Source organism: Corythoichthys intestinalis, chromosome 17 (assembly GCF_030265065.1).
Source record: "Corythoichthys intestinalis isolate RoL2023-P3 chromosome 17, ASM3026506v1, whole genome shotgun sequence".
Lineage (NCBI taxonomy): Eukaryota > Metazoa > Chordata > Actinopteri > Syngnathiformes > Syngnathidae > Corythoichthys > Corythoichthys intestinalis.
The window spans coordinates 37,911,065-37,931,117 of NC_080411.1; the positions used below are offsets into that span (position 1 = coordinate 37,911,065).

Consider the following 20,053-nt stretch of genomic DNA (forward strand, 5'->3'; position numbering starts at 1 on the left):
GGGGGGCCAGCCTGTTAATGCTCAGACCATATGCCGTATACTACATCAAATTGGTGTGCATGGCTGTTACCCCAGGAGGAAGCCTCTTCTGAAGACGGTACACAAGAAAGCCCGCCCGTCTCATCAGACCATAGGACATGGTTTCAGTAATCTATGTGCTTTGTTGACATGCTTTCTCAAACTGTTTGTGGGCTTCTTGTGTAAGAGAAAATTACGTACTTTACGTATTTTAAAAAATCCCCACAATAAACCTGGTGTAAGAATTTTCACTATTTGCTCAAACACGGTTTATAAGGGTAACACTGTTTGTTTTCCAACCTTTATGTCCAATACTGTGTCAATGTTTACACTTGGTACTTACGGGTATTTATTATATGGGTTTTGCACTTTATCAACTTAGCTGTATGGATGCTCCAAACAAAGTTTCGTTGTGCTTTTGTAACAATGACAATAAATATTCTGAATCTGACTGGACTATAAGCCGCAGGATTCAAAATGAGGGAAAAAAGTAGCGGTTTATAGTCCGAAAATTACGGTATGTAAACTTTTTTTTTTTTTTTTTAAATGCATCGTAAGAAAACGACCATATTATAAATATCTGGCAATATTAATATCACAATTTTCTGTAACTATTGTATTTGTACTCGGAGTACTGGTTGTGAATGCTCATCTTCCAGTGCCATTGACGTCGCTAGACGCCCAATCCAGACAAAAATGGATTGGAAGTCTAGCGCCGCCAATGTCGTCCAAACAGTTAATGAAAAAAAACTAAGTTATTTACTCTTAAATGAACGGGGTTACAGGTCAAACGTTAACAAGCTTGCCTTGATGTTGCCAGAAAGACATGTCAGCGTGTCCCTCCCATGATTATTAGTGACGTAAATTCTCCTCGCAGCAGCCAGCAGGTGAGAGTCAAGCATTACGTCTTCGTGCAAAGAGAACGTGTAGCGGAGCGCAGTCATGGGGAAGCTTCAAGAATTTGACATTACTTTCGCCAACAATAAGGTGGTTTACAGTCCGGGAGAGTCCATCGGCGGAACTGTGAAAATACGGCTGAGCAACTCGCTGCAATACAAAGGTAATGTTGCTGAAATAGGAGTCTTGTTTTTCGGAAGAAGCGCTCAGGCACACGCAAATTCTGACTTAAGTTTATCGTTGCTTGCGGAAATGTGGGATGTATATTTTTCTTCCGTTTAAGTTGGAGTTTTTGTGTATTCACCCTTTATTTTCTATGGTTTCGTAATAAGTCGTTGATGTTATGCCATTTACAAGCCACATCCTGGACAACATCCGGCCTGATAGAGGTTTCTACTTGTTGTTTTTACTCGAGATGAACTTGTTTGGCTGTGGAACTTAGAGAAAAAGTCATGACAGATAAGCAGGTGGTACTCATCTTGCGATAGGAGATTAGGAAGTGCATTTGAAATGTTTTTCTGGTAGAACTGTAAAATTGGGCGCTCAATTCTAGGATAAAGAAGAATATTACTAAGGTGAAGGATTTCAGTAGTTGGCCTTGATATGAACAATGGGTCCATTGTATGGTGAAAATGATCCATTTGGGGATTGTTCTGACAGTTGACATGGGTTCAACCTAAAATGAGAGCTGATGTTCTAATAATATACTGTAGTTCTGTGGCAACTGCCTAAAAGTCTCTTCTCAAACTTGCAAATAGGTTTAACACTGTAACGACATGTGTGACAACAGCTTCCTTACAGTACAGCCTGATGTTGTAACAGGAATTGGAGCCAATACACCTGTGGACGAAAGAAAATAAGCAGATTTATTCTAGGTCCTGCTTTAATAAACTTAAACGCTTGTTGAAAAACATAAATACAGTGGGATTTATTGTTTCTGAATGACCAGTTAAAGCGAGTTGCGTTCTATCTTCAGAAAATGACTAACCCAGGCTGTAATCTCCCTTTCCAAGCTAGTGAACTGTGAAATGGTGGTGGTACTGGCAAAGTGACTCACCTTCACATGTCTACTAACTTTTAGATTAGTGTGCTTTAGAAATGCTTAAGGCTTGTTGCCGGCCTTTTTTATGGTCAAGAAGTTTTTCAAATCTGGCGTTTCCCTTCAGCAGTGTCTGATGATGTGCTAAATCATGTCTGCCAGTATGTCCAGTTTAACAACCAAGGCCATCAGTAATCAGTGGGCTGTTGATAAGAAAGACCCTGTCTCTGTCGATGAAAATAGCCTATAGTCCAGTGGCAAGTTTTTGTCTCTGATTTGCTCGACCAAGTGTCTGATTGTGTTCACACTAGGCATGTGTCGGTAAGAGATTCTGATGGTAGGGCTGGGCGATATAGCCTTAAGCACGTATCACGGTAAATTGAGCAGATTTACCTCGATAACGATAAATTACGATAAATTCGCCCAAGCGGACTGTTATATAATTTGAAAATCTGAATCAATGCATGAAATACAGATTAACCGTTTCTAGTTGATTTATTTACCAGCTTTCAATTTTATTTAACAATTGTACATGCAGACTAAACATCTGGTGTATAAAAATTTATTGTAAACAATAAGAATTCAAGTATGAACATTTATAACAGCTTGTATGGCTTGAACAATGTACATTGTCAAAATCAATATGCCTGTGCAAACATGTCATTGTAAAACAAATGACTTATAGCTTGAACAGTACACTTCAAAAAGACAATTTATTGTTAATGGCTTCTGTGACATAATTACTCAACACGAGTGTTTACTTCAAGGTTTCAGGTTTTTTTTCCCAGTGCATTTTTTAATACATCAAAGCACACATGAACCCCCCACACAGACACAGACACATTAAAGCTATATTGATCTTCTGCAAATGAGACATTTAAGATTTCATGATGGGAGTAATGACACAGAATTAAGCAAATACAGAAAAATAGCTGGGCCATTAAACGGTCATATTATAATTTTCACTGTTGGGTTGTACTTTATGCTTACCATCACAAAAGCTATCAGAGAAATCACACACAGACAGAGATACAAAATAACGCGACATACTAATTGCTAGTCGCAGTCCGTGCCCAATCCACTCATTAAGTTTAGCCGTTTTGACAAGGTTAGAGCTGCTATCCGACTCCATCACGTTCATTTGTAGCGTTAACCGCTAGCGTTAGCCACTGGCGTTAGCCTGTGGCCTGGCTACCAGTAGAAAGAACTGAAAGCACCCTCTCCGGAAATCGTGAGAACAAGGGAGGACAGCGGGTGAAAGCCTGTCTGGATGCCGCCATGAGTGTACTTAATGTCGGGGGAAAGTTTGGCGAAACTTCCTTAAGCCACACTCCATCACATTTGCTTGTAGCGTTAGCCGCTAGCGTTAGCCTACCGGGCTTGTGTTTGTTTGGCTTCCTGATAACCACGTGGCTCCATACGTAAGCACACTGACTGCTTTCTTAAAGGGGAATGAACATAGCCTAACAACTAGAGCTGGGAATCTTTGGGCACCTAACGATTCGATTACGATTACGATTCATAGGCTCCGATTCAATTATAAAACGATTATTGATGCACCCCCCTCCTTTTTTTTTTTTTTTTTAAATGATTTGTACATTAGTTCCAAAATTGTTCAAAAATACTCTCAGGCTAAACCAAACTACTATTTCAGTATCAAGTAAACATATAGCAGTAAACAAATATCCAAAAATAACAGTAAATAAAAAACTCCAGTCCCCATTCTGTATCAGCAGCTTTAAACTACATTCAATTAATTTAATGTTGTCAATCAACCGTTAAAGTTGTTAAAATTGCTCCTGTTATTCCATAATTTCCCTTTTGTCTACTTTCGACATGTGAAAGTTTTAAAACTATTTTAAAGATAGATTCAAGTCAATATTTTACCGATTTAGGAGTATTTTAGATAAAAAGGTAATTAGGTTCGCTTGGAAGGTTTGCTACAACAGCCTTGCAGGGAAGTGTACTGCTTTAAGATGGCGGCCGTTTACTAACGCCCGCATCTAGCTTTTTGTAGATGTGCTGCAACGCTACCGAGTCTATAGTGCATCTAGTCCTCTATAAATGATATCTACCATAACATTATGTGGATGTACTTTGTAGCAGCTTTTCGGCAGCAGTCAGGTATGTTGTTGGTTTTTTTTTTTATCTGGTGGCATGAGTTGAGCTAGAGCCGTGAGTTGAGCCTTGGCATTACTCGAGGGGCCGGGTAATGAGAAGCATGATGTTTAGCTACTCTCGCTCCGTTCTTCCTCATTGTGTACCGAAGACCGCGCGGCGCGCTGAATGTGTTGTACTTCCGCTTTACTTGGCATATTTCAATAATCGGAATTTGGATGTTTGTGAATCGTTCTCGAATCTTCCACGGCCGAATTGCGAATAATCTAAGAATCGGAAATTTTGCACACCTCTACTAACAACACACCGTCAAAGCGGGATGAAAAGACTATATTTTCTTGTTTTATTAAATTACCGAATTTAACGACATGGTCAAAATTACGTCTGTTATCGTGAAGAATTTCGGTACCGGTAAATTTTCGGTTTACCGCCCTGTTCTATCTGACGGTATGATAACCTTAAGTAAAAATATCACAGTTTGACAGTAACACTGTATTGCAATTACAGCTCTAAAATGTGTTACTTTGAGATATCTGTGTTTATTTATTCATTTTTATTGTAGTTTTTCACTATTATTATCTTTTTGTAAACCTGTCCTGTTCTGCTGTTTGACACGGAGAATGGAATTCTGAGGGTCCTGTTGGTCTGATCAGTTTTAATGTTTCACATTGGAGTATGACATATTCCCATTGTCATCATTCAACATACCTCGTTTATTAATTAAGGCAAAGCAGCGAACAGGAAGGAGTTATGGGGGAACAGAAGAAAAGAAGGAGAGAGAGACACAAACAACAACAAGAAATACATTGAGCGCCTACGCTAACTATGAATATGTACTGTGTATTAGCAGTGCAACGGTTTGCGGTTCAAAACCGAACCGTACGGTTCGCCCTGTACGGTTCAATATGCCTTTATGAACCGCGCCTTTTTGGTTTTGCAATTACAGTAATTTATTCCGAACGCTTGTGGAATGAATTGGTCAAACTCTGTGTGCCTGTGTGTGACGTGAAGCGCAGCTGTGGAGAAATTCCCGCCCCGCGAGTAAATGTCCAATCGCTGTCAAGCACCTGTGTAATAGGAGCCGAGTAACACCCTCTCTCGCTTACGAGCGAGGTGAAAGTGAAACAAGAAAGAAAACAAAACAAGTTATGGCGAGCGGAGGAGTCGACAGACCGATTTTTGAGGAGGCACCGGCTTCTTTCAAATCTGCGGTGTGGCAACATTTCAATTTCCCCGTGGACTACAATGCAGACGGAGAGAAAATATTGAAGAAAAAAAAAACAATTTGCAAGCATTGCTTAGCGCTTGTTCCCTATGCTAACGGCAACACTTCTAACATGACTTGGGCACCTCAGCCGGCATCACCCACAGACATCGCTTTCTCAGAGCAGGACAACCCTGAAGATGACACCAGTGAAAACACACGGGTCTATAGAAGAGGCGTTCCAAAAGCCTTACAATATCAGGTCAGAAAAACACAAGAAAATAACCCACGCAGTGGGGATGTGCATTGCAAAAGACATGCAACCATATTCCGTGGTTGAAGATGCGGGCTTAGTTAATTTAATTGCAACGCTTGACCCGCGTTATATTGTTCCCTCGCGGACATATTTCGCCAACAACATAATCCCCAACATTTATGAAATGGCACGCAAAGCCATCGAAGATGATTTCGCGAAAGCACATAGTTTCGCCCTGACCGCTGATAGTTGGACGTCCCGTGCTACAGAGTGCTACTACCTAACTGTGACGGTCCACTATAATTCATACCTGTCAAGTTGTACGGTCTCGGCGTTATTTGTACAAGTGAGCACTGATTTTTAAATGTGTACGCCGTACGTTACGTTCAAAATCTGCACGTTTTTCGTGAATTGCGTTTTTGTTTTTTTTCATCCGTTTGGATTTGGTCACGCGTTTGGTTTGTAGCAAACGCGATGCTAGGCGGCTCCAATATTTCCTGACTGTGGCCGACATCATACAATCTACGCCTAGATATCTCATGCATATAGAACTACATGCGAAATGACACACGGTAGCGTTAGTAAACAGCCGCCATTTTAGAGCAGTAAACCTCTCAGAAAGGCTCTGTTGTAGTAAACATTCCGAGCGAACCTAAGCAACTTTTTATCCAAAATATTCCTAAATCGGCAAAATCTTGACTTGAGTCTATCTTTAAAGGATGAAACAGTTTTGAAACTTTCACATGACGAAAGTAGACAGAAGGGAACTAAGGCAAAAACGGGAGCAATTTTATCAACTTTAACGGTTGAGTCACAACATTAAATGAACTCCAAACATAGCAAAGGTTACTATGTTTTTTTTTTTTTTTTTTTTTTTAATGAAAAAAAAACATGAAAGGTATCACCAGTTACTTTGCCAAGTAACTTTTTTTACTACTGTGTGTGTATTTCAGTTGTCAGTCACTACACTTGCCAAAGAGCTAAGAGGCATTTTAATAGTCGAAAATGTTTACATTTTAAGTGTTTATTTTATTTTTTTTAAAGTAAAATAAAGGCAGTTTAAAAAAAAAAAATTTCCGGTTGACACCATGTGGGGGGCCTGTTAACCAGGGAAAGAGACGGGGGGAGTCTAGAAGATAAGTGATTGGGAGGGGTGGAGAGTACACAAATCAGCCCTGCGATCTGGAACCCAACAATCGTGTGAATCCCTTGTGTGTGTGACCTTTTTGACAACCCAGTCTACGCCGCCCCATCGCCAATCCCGGCACCGAGGTCCTCCACCCGACTGCGCCCAATCACATCCAACCATGCACGAATCCCATCAATCACGTGATAGCCACGCAGATGAGCGGAGACGCCGCGTGGGCGCCACCCCAGGACCACAGCCCAGCAAGGGGGCCACCGTCACCCCCCCAGGGATCCACGGTGGTCCCCCGGGCCACCCGCGCCCACATCAACCTGCCTTCAGGAATGGGAAGAGGGGACGCACCACCAAGCCCCACGCCCACCCCCGTCCGCCCACCCGGCTCACGAGCCACAGCCGCAGTCCCCCAACTGGCACGGCACATCGCGGGACCCCCAGGGGCCCACCAAGCCCAGGGCAGGGCCCCCCCATCGGCGCAGGCGACATCCAGCCAACACCTTGCCATCCAGCCAGCGACCCGTGCTGGAGCGCTGGGCTTATACCCAGGGAGAGAAGAGAGGGGTAGGCGGAAGCAGGAGAACACCGAGGAGCCACCGTAGGGCCACGTGACATTGGAGCCCCGACCTCCCCTACTCCTTCGGCTGGTAGCCCAGGCAGAGGGCAGGCCACATCCCAGGAGCCACGCCATACAGCAAAAGTGTGGGACCCACCTACCACCCTATTATTGGGTTTAAAAAAACTTTTTAACATTGAAAAGGGTTTTTATTTTTAAAAACATATTAGAAAATTGGAATATAAGTATAAAGTTATTATTATTATTTTTTTAAATAACAAAAAATAACTGAAATATTCAAAATAAAATTGAAATAAATGCAGTCCTTTAGGTGAAGGTAAACTCACAGCCACAGCTCAACAATATTACCATCAGAACAAAAGTGATTTATTTTCCATAAAAAGCACCCGTGTATGACTCGTATCATATTAACATTTTTCACACATAATCATATTGGAGGTATTGCCTCTTAGCTGCCACTCTCCCCAAACATGTTCTACATGTTGGTTGGCCCTCCTCCTCTAGCCATAGCCGTCTATAACTTTTCTTTTGCCAAAGTATTCCACGATTTTGCACCACAACAAAAAAAAATATTTGCTTTGTGTGCACACTACCACTTTTAGCACCAGCTTCATAGTGATAGTCGGAATAACGTACTGCAGTCCCCGGACCTCTTCATACAGGTATTCTAGTTAAGCTGCATTGCACTCCCATTTCAGGCTTTCAAAATTAATGTGCTATAATTGCTGAGCCTGCATTTTGCGTTCAATGCTACAGCGCCTCTCAAGCATGACTGCTGATAATCCAATCCCCAAGACTATCTGAACCAGGAAAATGTCTGTTTCCCTGTTGTGTCAATGCCAGTTCGGTTTTGTGTTTGGATTAGAAGTTGTTTTTCTCAGGTTAGACAGACAGTTAATTAAATATAGTAGGTTCTGTTGCCTACACTTTTCTTCTCTAGCTAGCTAAGGTTGGATCACTCAGTGAGATGACAGTGGGACAAGCAATAGCATTTAAATTTACAGGAGATGGAATTAAACCACTAATGTACATTAAGAGGGGGCAAGCCCCCATAACAATAAAACTGCACATCATATTCAGACTCAAGATGGTTTACGGGCTACAGAGAATTTAGTTGCTCAGGACATATGAAGGTGGACTGTATATGTACTGTATATTCCTTTGTCTGGGCTGTCATTTCGTGCTTGCGGTTGTGACGCACTCAACTCAATATTTTAGAAACAGAATATTGACGATAACATCATTAGGCAGATATTTTTATTGATTATGCGTTTTGTACAAAAGCCATTATTTGGCATATGTTGAGGAGAAGAAGAGGTAATACTGTTCTTTAGTACATACGATTGCTTTCCATACCCTGACAATCCCCAATTTTTGTTATACACTACAATCACAATAAAGATTTTGTACCCTTTGATATTTTAGAGGCATTTTCCACGCCAGTCAGTGCAGTGTGTTCAAAGATTAACCACAGTCGGAATCTTTGCAGGAGCTTCGTAGTCACAAATATCAAACCATCCTTTCCCCCCCCACCCCCCAAAACCAACATTCTTGCTTCTCTGCCAGTAATTTAGGACTGTTGTAAGATTCCTGCAGACTCCTCAGTAGAGGGGCAACAATTAATCGCTTAATCGACAACTAATCGATTAGCAAATAAATGGACAACTATTTTAGTAACCGATTAATCGTTCAGGACCTTCTTCATTTTGAACTTGTCTAAATGATTGAAATTATAACGTATATAACTACTCAGTTGTATATATTCAATATATTTTTGTTAAGTTAAAGTAGGACATGAACAAAAATCTGCTTTTACGTTGGAAAACAATTCAGATTTTCCCCAATTTTCGGATATCTTACTGTCTAAACTAGCATCTTAATAATGCTGCAACAACTAATCGATTAAATTGATTAATAGATAAGTTGCCGACGAATTTGACAATCGATACAGTTGAAGGAAATAGTCATCCATTTTAGTCTTCATTGCTACTTACAACATGTCGAAAACAACTTCAAGGTAAATTGTGAAGGTAACTGAAAGAAGTTACATTTATCTGACTTATCATTTAATTAATCGTCCGAGTAACTGATTATAAAAATAATCGTTAGTTGCTGCCCTACTCTTCAGAGAAGCAGAAACCCCAATCGCCCACCCTCTAGACCAGTGATCCCCAACTTCTGAAAAAAGATATTTCAAAATAGAAAAAAATACTGTTTAAGTAATTTACTAAACAGTGAGACATTTTCTGTGCAACATTGCTGTAAAATATAAATCTACTGCAAATTGTGTACCTGCACATATAGAGGAAACAAACCACAACAACTGATATCTTTTGGAGAGATCATGATGAATGGCACCCTTAATTTCTTTAAAGTTTTAAATCTTTTTTTAAAAATTTAACAGTGCTGTAGGTGTCAGTCAGCAGTTGAGCTTGGAGTGGGGGAATGATATAATTGGTTAGCCTGGCTCTGCCAGACTATTCTCCCTGTATTTTTCAAACAGAGAGAAGTAGTCTGGGACCCATCCCATTGACGGCCTTTTCGAGCAGATACAAAATCAATCGACAAATCAGATTCGTTTATTTGCGTGACGTGTTCTTCACGAGCAACGTCACTCTTGCGCGTCGAAAGTCGTCCCTTCAGCAACACAGACGGTGAACGGCAGAGCCGAGAATATGTTCCAATCCACGGTAAAATCAGTTTTAAATGACCAAAAACACATCGACACGAGTCACTGACAACAATCTGTCTCGCGCTAGCCATGTCGAATAAACTCCGCTCTCTTCATATGTTTACTTCCGCGCGCAAGTCCGTCATCCTGAAGTCGCCATTTTACTAACGTCACGTCTGCCCGTCGCTGATTGGTCCACTCCGCTGTCTGTATGCTGTGGCTTGCTCCGCCCTGGAAATTGTTTCCGTGGGAAGGGTGGCCAGACTCAATAGCTGGAACAGCGTTGAGTCTGGTGTACCAGGCTAATAATTGGTGTGTCTTTTCCTCGTATATTACCTTTGTTGCCAAAAGCATTGGCTTGAGCACTTCCACCATCTTCTTCAGCATTTGAGATGTCGGACTCAGTCACATTCTTCCATACCTTTAAAACGACAAAATAAAACAAAAAATATTAGTTACTTAATGGCTTTTGAGTTGAAATCTTTTTGTGTTGGAAGTGTTGAGTGAATTAAAAAAATATTAATTGAACGTATAGAAATTAAAAATGCAATAATTATCTATTTTTAATATGTAGGCTACAATAATTATCATGCACATAACCTTATATATCTTAGAAGCTATTCAAACCATTTTTATAGCTTATTGTATCAAAATGGCAGTAATAACAATTTGTTTCGTAAACTAGATGGAAAGTGGTTCTCAAATAATATGAAATAAATCAGTAAATTCATGTAGGCTTGTTTGATATTCATTTTCATCCAGTTTAGGGTCCTGGTTAATTTTATATCATTCAACACTAAATGTCATCAAAATAATACATGTAAATTAAAAAATCAATTACAATGCAAATCTTTTCTTACCTCAAGTGATGAAAGCGAAGCAGTGAGGAAATCCGGTGTCCACTTCATCACCAGCTGCCAGTGAACCGTATTTTTGTTAAACGATTCCTGCAAACGGCAAAGTCCTTGTTCACCTTACTTCCTTTCTTGTTGGTGTAAAATCTAAAGTGTGTCCACATGTGTGATTTATAGCAATATTTTGCTCATTTTTTCCTCCACCGTTCTCACAAAGTTTTAAAAATTTTTTCAACCCACTTGGCGCTTCCTTTAGTCTTCTCTAGAGACTTGTGCGCACTTTACCTTCACCGCCACTCTTGAGCGCCCTTCGTGGACCGCCAAAGAATTGCTCAACAAACACTGAGCAGTTTACAGCATCCATACTCCATTATATGGCCAATATGTCAAATAAAAGTATCGATACTTGGCGGGAGCATATCGATAACCGATTGGGTTGCAAAATATCGTGCTATATCGCTGTATCGAGATATTGTCACACTCTTATATTTAGCCCTGTCGTGTTGTTTTATATTTACTGTAATTTTCTGCCTCACATTGCCGGTCGTCGAAAAAAATAGGCCCACATTACAGCGGTCCATTGTGCAAAAAAGGTTGGGGACCACTGCTCTAGACCCTTTCAACACTGTTTTAATTATGTATTAAAATGAGAAAGCAAAGAGGATGTCAGGTTATTTTGGAAACAGGACAAAATGTTGATTGCAGACTGAGGAACAGTTTCTTTGCTAAAGCTATCTCCACCCTGAACTGCCATATGTAATACCACATCACCCAATGTCCAATATTCATTTACATGCGATATACTATGTGCAATACTTACTTACTTGCTATATTAGCGTGCAATATTCAATGCCTTCACTGTCAAACTGCTGCTACTTCACTTCGATTCTTTGCACTGCCTGAACATAGGACTATCTCATACACATTTTATATTTATATGTATTTAGATTTTATACTTTCATACGGGAAATGCTCCACAATTTCATTGTACAACTGTGTAATGACAATAAAGGTCTATTCTGTTCTGTTCCGTTCCGTTCCGTTAATATTATCAATAAGAAAAGTCAATTTGGGAAGTTAATCACATTATCTTCAAAGAAATTACATCCTTAACTAGCCCTGCAAGCAGGACTGAACGGGCCCTCGGGAGTCCTATGTCGATTTCTCCAATCTCTTTTCGGTGATTTTTTTGGGGGGGCTCATTAGGTTTTTTTCCCTTCCAGGAGGAGTCTGTCTCATAAAAAAGGCCATTTCCTGTTCCCAGCAGGGGGCGCCAGGCCTAATGCGTGATATTTCAATGAATGGTAAATGGTAAATGGTGTTATACTTATATAGCGCTTTTCCACCTTTCAAGGCGCTCAAAGCGCTTTACACTATCCCGCCATTCACCTACTGGTGACGCAGCACCAGGAGCAACGTGGGGTTCAGTATCTTGCGCAAGGATACTTAGATGAGTTCAGTCGAGTTCACACCATGTTGGTGCTCGGGCCCTAATGATATAGAGTTTCTAGACATGCCTTCATGTTACATTGATTCATTCTTTCCAGCCAGTTTTATAAATTACTAGAGTGAAAGCCATGTTTTCATTAATAATAAGCTATAGACAAAATTAAGCACTTAGCGAAATCTTCTGAAATAATGACATAGTGAAGACCAGCAAGGCCGCTGGTTGTTTTATGATGTAACTTTTTCAGGGTTAAACCTCTTACCTCTGCCTGCAAACATGCAAGGATTTGTGTGTGAATGTGTGTGTGTCTGCATGTCTCTAATATAAATGCAGATGTGTTTGTTTCTAAATCCTTTTCAATCCAATCGTGCTGAATTGCTCTGCATATTAGAAAAAATAAGGGTACCTAGCAGGTAGGGTGTTTACTGGCATGTGTTTCTCTCCTAAAATTAATCTCTATGAAAGACTTCTTAAAGATAAGATTCTCTTTTATACTTTGACGACACGGTTGAAACTTCTTTTGTTATGTATTCAAAAGCAACATATCAACTATTCAAATCACATAACCTATCTACGGGCAGTGGAAAAAGTTGTCTGACAAGTTATAATTCATATAAGTGGTAATTTCCTAATCACAAGTAATTATTTTTCTTTATCTCTTTAGAGTGCAGATAAATTTAATTCAGGCAGAAATGCTTTTAACTGTAATGAGTGTGGACCACGTTGTTCTTGTCAAGAGCTGGGATTGTATTGTAAAAAAGGAACCGTTATTATTGGCTTATGTTCCCTAAACATTACATTGTCTTATGCAACATGCATCACAAGTGCTGTTTTTCCATTGTTGGCTGCATTTTTAAAAATATTTCAGGACCTGTATTTTGATTTCCTGCACTAAACGAGTCAATTGACACAGCTAACAACAGTGTAAGACAGGCCCAAACTTCGACAAGAAAATATGCCGTGAAGGATCAAATTCCTGCCTTGGGTGTATAGGCTTTATGACAAAGGAAATAAACACAGCAAGCTCAGGCTGGTTAAGGCTCACCCGTAACGCTTTTTTCATTAAAAGGCCAAAATTAGGCAAAAAGTTAGATTTCAAATGCAAAGGAAATGTTCCCTTCATGCTATTTGATTCGGTACCAGTCATGTACAGTATGTCTCTGCAATTGTAGTACTTTGAATGTGGTCTCACATTCTAGTCATCTCCCATCTAGAAAAACTGTTGGCGACACCGTCTCTCTGACGGGTAGTAGCCCAGGATTGTCTCTGCTTGCGTACACTCTCATTGAACCATAAAGCGGATTTGGATGAACTCCAATGTGTTGGTAACAAATTCAGCTGGCTGCTGAGTCAGAGCATGTTATACGCATAGCTTCCTGAGCACTGGTAAGAGCTGTTTTATTTTGTTGGTTGTGCTGTGTCCTACATAGTGTAGACCTAGTGGATATTCATATATGTCCACCTCTAGCTAGGAGTCAGTGTTGTTTTGGCAGCCCTTTTAATTCTTGTTTTTGTCTTAGTCTTTTGGACAAAAATACTTACAGTGGGGAGACAAGTATTTGATACACTGCCGATTTTGCTGGTTTTCCCACTTGCAAGCCATGTAGAGGTCTGTAATTTGTATCATAAGTTCTCTTCAACTGTGAGGGACGGAATCTAATACAAAAATCCAGAAAATCACATTGTATAATTTTTAAAGAATAAATTTGTATTTAACTGCATGAAATAAGTATTTGATACATTACCAACTAGTAAATATTTCGGCTCTTAGTTCTCTTTTAAGAACCCTTCCTGTTCACCACTCATTACCGGAAGTAACTGCACCTGTTTGAACTTGTTACCTGTATAAAAGACACCTGTTCACATGCTCAAACAAACAAACTCCAACCTCTCCACAATGACCAAGACCAAAGAGCTGTGTAAGGACATCAGGGATAAAATAATAGACATGCTCAAGGCTGGGATGGGCTGCAGGAAAATAAGCAAGCAGCTTGGTGAGAAGGTAACAACTGTTGGAGCAATTATTAGAAAATGGAAGAAGTTCAAGTTGACGGTCAATCTGCCTCGTTCTGGGGCTCCATGCAAGATCTCACCTCGTGGGGCATCACTGATCATAAGGAAGGTGAGGGATCAGCACAGAACTACACGGCAGGACCTGGTCAATGACCTGAAGAGAGCTGGAACCACAGTCTCGAAGAAAACCATCGGAAACACATTACGCCATCATGGATTAAAATCCTACAGCGCACGCAAGGTCCTGCTGCTGAAGCCAGTGCATGTCCAGACACGTCTGAAGTTTGCCACTGACCATCTGGATGATCCAGAGGAGCAATGGGAGAAGGTCATGTGGTCGGATGAGACCAAAATTGAACTTTTTGGTCTAAACTCGGCTCGTCGTGTTTGGGGGAAAAAGAAGGATGAGTACAACCCCAAGAACACCATCCCAACCGCTAAACATGGAGGAGGAAACATCATTTTTTGGGGCTGCTTCTCTGCCAAGGGTACAGGACGACTGCACCGTATTGAGGGGAGGATGGATGGGGCTATGTATCGCCAGATCTTGGCTGACAACCTCCTTCCTTCAGTGAGAGCCCTGAAGATGGGTCGTGGCTGGGTCTTCCAGCATGACAACGAACCAAAGCACACAGCCAAGGCAATTAAAGAGTGACTCCGTAAGAAGCATCTTAAGGTCCTGGAGTGGCCTAGCCAGTCACCAGATCTGAACCCGAGAGAAAATCTATGGAGGGAGCTGAAAGTCCGTGTTGCCCGGCAGCAGCCTCGAAACCTGAAGGCTCTGGAGAAGATCTGCATGGAGGAGTGGGCCAAAATCCCTGCTGCAGTGTGTGCAAACCTTGTCAAGGACTACAGGAAACGTTTGGTATCTGTGATAGCAAACAAAGGTTTCTGTACCAAATATTAAATTCAGTTTTTGTGATGTATCAAATACTTATTTCATGCAATTAAATGCAAATTTATTATTTAAAAATCATACAACGTGATTTTCTGTTTTTTTGTATTAGATTCCGTCCCTCACAGTTGAAGAGAACTTATGATACAAATTACAGACCTCTACATGCTTTGCAAGTGGGAAAACCAGCAAAATTGCTAGTGAATCAAATACTTGTTCTCCCCACTGTATTAGTGTATAAGTACACTCAGCAGGAAAAGCAGTTCTTCATTTTCAATTAAACCCACCTGGAAGCCACGAACTGTTTGTTGGGAAAAAAAAAAAAACAATGTTATCTGAGCGTTTAGCACTGGAAAGTCTGGGATTTTTTGTTGTTGTTGTCGTTGCTATTCTTAGAGTCTAGCAAGAAGTTGCAAGCGATCAGTATTTTCCATTAATTACTAGTTTACAAAACAAAACTGCTGAAGTGGGCTGTAAACTATATGCCATTTCGGCAACTGGCTCTCCTCTGGATTTACTGACCAGAAAAGCCAAGTGGCTCAGCTTTAGACTGGCCACTGTTTTAAGAGAAAACTCGCCATTCTGAAGCTAATGTTAACGCGAATGCTATGCCAATGGTCGGAGCTACATTTAGCGTCTGACGATAACTAAGCACAGATCTTTAAAGGCTAAAGCACCATTGCATATTCTCTCTTGCCAAGATAAGAAAACATATCTTACAGTGTTTCTAAACAAGCAAGATGGAGCACGTCCTAGCTAGACACATCCTAAACTCCGGTGAAGAGACTGAGGGAGAAGCGCACCACATCTCACATGAGTGACACTACTCAAACACTGCTACGATGTAAGCCGACAAACTCCACGTACAATATGAAATTGACACACATTGTGAACATATGACAGAAACAATGTTGCATTTTCGTCTTGTCTCGTCAGACGAAAACTGGCATTTGTTTCATTATGTTCTAGAATCCCATAGAGCCGGGCGGTATACCGAAAATTTACCATTACCGAAATTCTTCCCGATGACCGACGTAATCTTGACCATGTCGGTAAATTTGGTAATTTAATAAAACAAGAAAAAATAGTCTTTGCATCCCACTTTGACTCTGTGCTGTTCGGCTACGTTCATTCCCCTTTAGGAAAGCAGTCAGTGTGCTTACGTATGAAGTCACGTGGTTATCAGGAAGTCAAACAAACAGAAGCCCGATAGGCTAACGCTACTGGCTAACGCTACAAGCAAACGTGATGGAGTGTGGCTAAAGAGAGCTTCGTCAAACTTTTACACGACATTCAATAGACTCTTAGTGGCATCCAGCTGTCCTTCCTGGTTCCCATGATTTCAGGAGAGGGTGCTTTCAGTGCTTTCTACTGGTAGCAAGGCCACAGGCTAACGCTAGCGGCTAATGCTCCAAATGAACGTGATGGAGTCAGATAGCAGCTCTAACCTTGCCGAAACGGCTGAACTTAATGAGTGGATTGGGCAGGGACTCCATCTAGCAATTAGTATGTCGTGTTATTTTGTATCTCTCTTTGTGTATGATTTCTCTAATAGCTTTTATGATGATAAAACATTCAGCATAAAGTATAATCCAACAGTGAAACCCATAATATGACCGTTTAATGGCCACAGCTATTTTTCTGTATGTGCTTGCTTTATTCTGTGTCATTACTGCCATCATAAAATCTTCAATGTTTCATTGGCATAAGAGCAATATAGCTTTAATGTGTGTGTTTCTGTGTGGGGGGGTGCATGTATTAATAAATGCTAAATAAATGCTCATACTTGAATTCCTATTGTTTACAATACATTTTTATATACTTAATGTTTAGACTGCATGTACAATTGTTAAATATGTTAAATTGAAAGCTGGTAAATAAATCAACGAGAAACAGTTAATTTGTATTTCATGTCTTGATTAAGATTTTCAAATTATATAACAGTCCGCTTGGGCGAATTTATCGTCATTTATCGTTATCGAGGTAAATCTGCTAAATTTACCTTGATACGTACTTAAGGTCATATCGCCCAGCCCTATTCTCCCAACTAGCCACGTTTTTAACTCGTCATTGTGACGTCATCGTCATGAAAAATTGTTTGTCGAATAAATATATCCGTTATCGTCATTGTTGACGAAAACATCACTGATAGGAGTCAAAGATGAAAATAAAAGAGAAGCAATATTATGGATGTGATGAGGCAATAATGCAGGTAGGTAGCTGCAAGGGAGAGCAGAAGACAGGGAGAGATGGAAGAGGATGATTCGCTCTGGAGGCCCCCTAATCAGGAAAAAAGTACCCTTAATGTTCTCTTTGCTACTGATGTGCTGTAACTAGGTAGATTGTCCAGATACATGGAATGTCTGTACCCTCCAGTGAAAAAAGGTCTCTCAGGGTTTGGTGTAGGGCTGTCCCAAACGACTAATTTTCTCCCGATTAGTCAGCCGACTATTTTTACGATTAGTCGACTAATCTAATAATTTTTTATTTATTTTTTTTTTTTACCAATTTAGCAATGACATTTTTGTTGACGCTTATCAATTCACAAAAAACATATTGGAACACTCAAATTATTTATTAAAGTACAAATAAACACGTAAATAACAATAATAAATCACAAATAAACAATGAGTTCAAATGCTGATAGAATTAACTAGTGTAGCATCCCGATTGAAAAGATGGTCTCTTAAACTGATGGTTTACAACTTTTATTCCATCCTTGATGTAAACACACTGTAAGAGCTACGGTGCGCACAAATAAAGCAACACAATTAGAAATTAACAAAAACTTTTCACCTTTTTCCTTTTAAACCTTATTTATATATCAATGAATTGCCTATATGAATTGCCTTTACCTTATCATTGACAATCTCTCCCTTGAGTGCAATCACTGTATATACTGTATATATTTATGACCTTTTAACCTTATATAATTTTCTATACCATAAAATAAACCATAACATGAAATAAACCTTTCAATTAGCATTAAAACAATACTAATAGCACTTATAGGCCCATTGTCAATGAAACATTATTATTTAGTAAGGCGACAGCACCCTCTGGTGTACAAAAAATGAAAGAAAAAAAATTACAAACTGCGTGAAGGCGCTTGAGGTGTTTATTCACGGCCAACGTGCAGCCAAGCTTGGCATTGAAGAGAAAGGACAGAAGAGTGTACTCTCCTTTGTTTCTTTGAAATAAGGCAATGTTTTGGACACTCTGGTGCGCATTTTTTGGCTTTGTGCCGCTTTCCCCGCTTGCAAACAGAGCATCCGACATTCTAACTTTCCACGCATATATTTTTTTAACCCTTCATTAACCGTCGACGGGATGTTGTGCTCGTCGACGGATTTACGTCATCGATGACGTCGACTATGTCGACTAGTCGGGACAGCTCTAGTTTGGTGAATGCTCCCTGATTGTTTTGTTACTACCAGCCAATGACATAGACCAGAAAGAATGAACTATAATCACTCTCACACTACATGATATCCAAATCTTTGCTTCTTTCTGGTCAAATTTGTTTTTAAGTATGAAAAACATTTATTATTTTTTTTCATCACATGTGTCACTTTATGCAACATTTGTCACAGTAAATTGATGCAATAACAAAGTAGTTATATTATTTCACTGCCGGCTTTCAAATTTTAAAATATGCTGTCTTTATTGGGTGAAAGTTCAGACAAATGTGTCATCCTTTGTTATGTTCCATCTGGTTTGATGAGTATCTTGAGTCACTGCCCATTATTTATCTGTAGACAGACAGTCTCTGCTGAAATCCCCAAAGACAGAGTACAATGTATTGTCTCTTCTCAAATGTGAACAGACCGTGATGGTTTTTAGGTCAATTTTGTTTTTTTTACTCAAACAGTTGTTATTAAAGTCAAAACAACTTGAGCAGTCTTTATATGTGGGATAAAAAAAAACAAAGATTTGCTCCCATTTCAAACCTTAATAAACAAAAAGTGTATGTTTTTGACACCTGTACTGTTTGCGGTGTGAGGATTCTGAAAGGACATTGATTTTGTGTAACGCTGTTTGTGTGTAGTTATTTTTACTAACCATGGTACAGTGTATCAGTCACAACCTTGATTGTACTGAAGTTGTGAAAGTTTCTAAAATGTAAATACAAACAAAAAGACTTGATTTGCAAATCCTTTTTAACCTATATTTAATTGAATAGACAAAGACAACAATATTTGCTGTTCAAACTGTTAGTCAAACTGCTTTATGTACTATCATATGCATAAATTTATATGCTTGGTTAGAAGACTCGACCCTGTTTTTTTTTTGCATTTATTTTAGGTTCTCCCTCCTGCCTGAAATTGTGCCAACAATCTGGCAAGGCCATCTGCTTCTTGTGCATATCTGTTTTGTGAGTGGGAGTTGCGTAATTCAAAGGTGCAAGGCAATGACTGGTCGATTGCGCTCGTTTACATTTCCTTTTTCCTGTCTATTGAACCAGAATACATATACGAACTGTAATATTATTAGAAACGCAAGTCAATAGCAGATTCATTTAAAAAATGTTAAATCCTTGGATTAATGATTAATCCAATACATCAGTTTTGTTTTTGGCAGCCCTTTCAGTTTTTGTCTTAGTCTTAGTCTTTTGGACGAAAATACTTTTAATTTTCGGACTATAAGCCGCTACTTTTTCCCCCTCATTTTGAATCCTCTGGTTTATAGTCCAGTGCGGCTTATTTGTAGATTTATTTGGGTTAATGGGGAACACTTTATTTGACTGCGGCGTCACAAGACACATAATATTGTCATAATTATGACATGACACTGTCATGGGCATCAATGAATGCTTATGACAGATGTCATTTAGTGTCATCCATCTAATTTTGTCACTAATGCCATTTATTTTCAGCTCGGATCTTTTACATCCATTCAAAAGTGAGATAATTTGCCGGATGA

At 39.7% G+C, this 20,053-nt stretch overlaps 1 protein-coding gene across 3 annotated transcripts in view; it reads left to right on the top strand.

The window, feature by feature from the left end:
• Positions 1–873: 873 nt before the first annotated feature.
• arrdc1b (arrestin domain containing 1b) overlaps positions 874–20,053 on the top strand; it is a 56,443-nt gene continuing 37,263 nt past the window's right edge. The window contains exon 1 of one of the 3 annotated variants that reach the window (XM_057818439.1): positions 874–1,078. In XM_057818439.1, the coding sequence (XP_057674422.1) occupies positions 961–1,078 (118 nt within the window). In that variant the 5' untranslated portion in view covers positions 874–960. The remainder of the gene's footprint in view (positions 1,079–20,053) is intronic. The other 2 variants (XM_057818438.1, XM_057818440.1) reach the window with 2 other exon arrangements.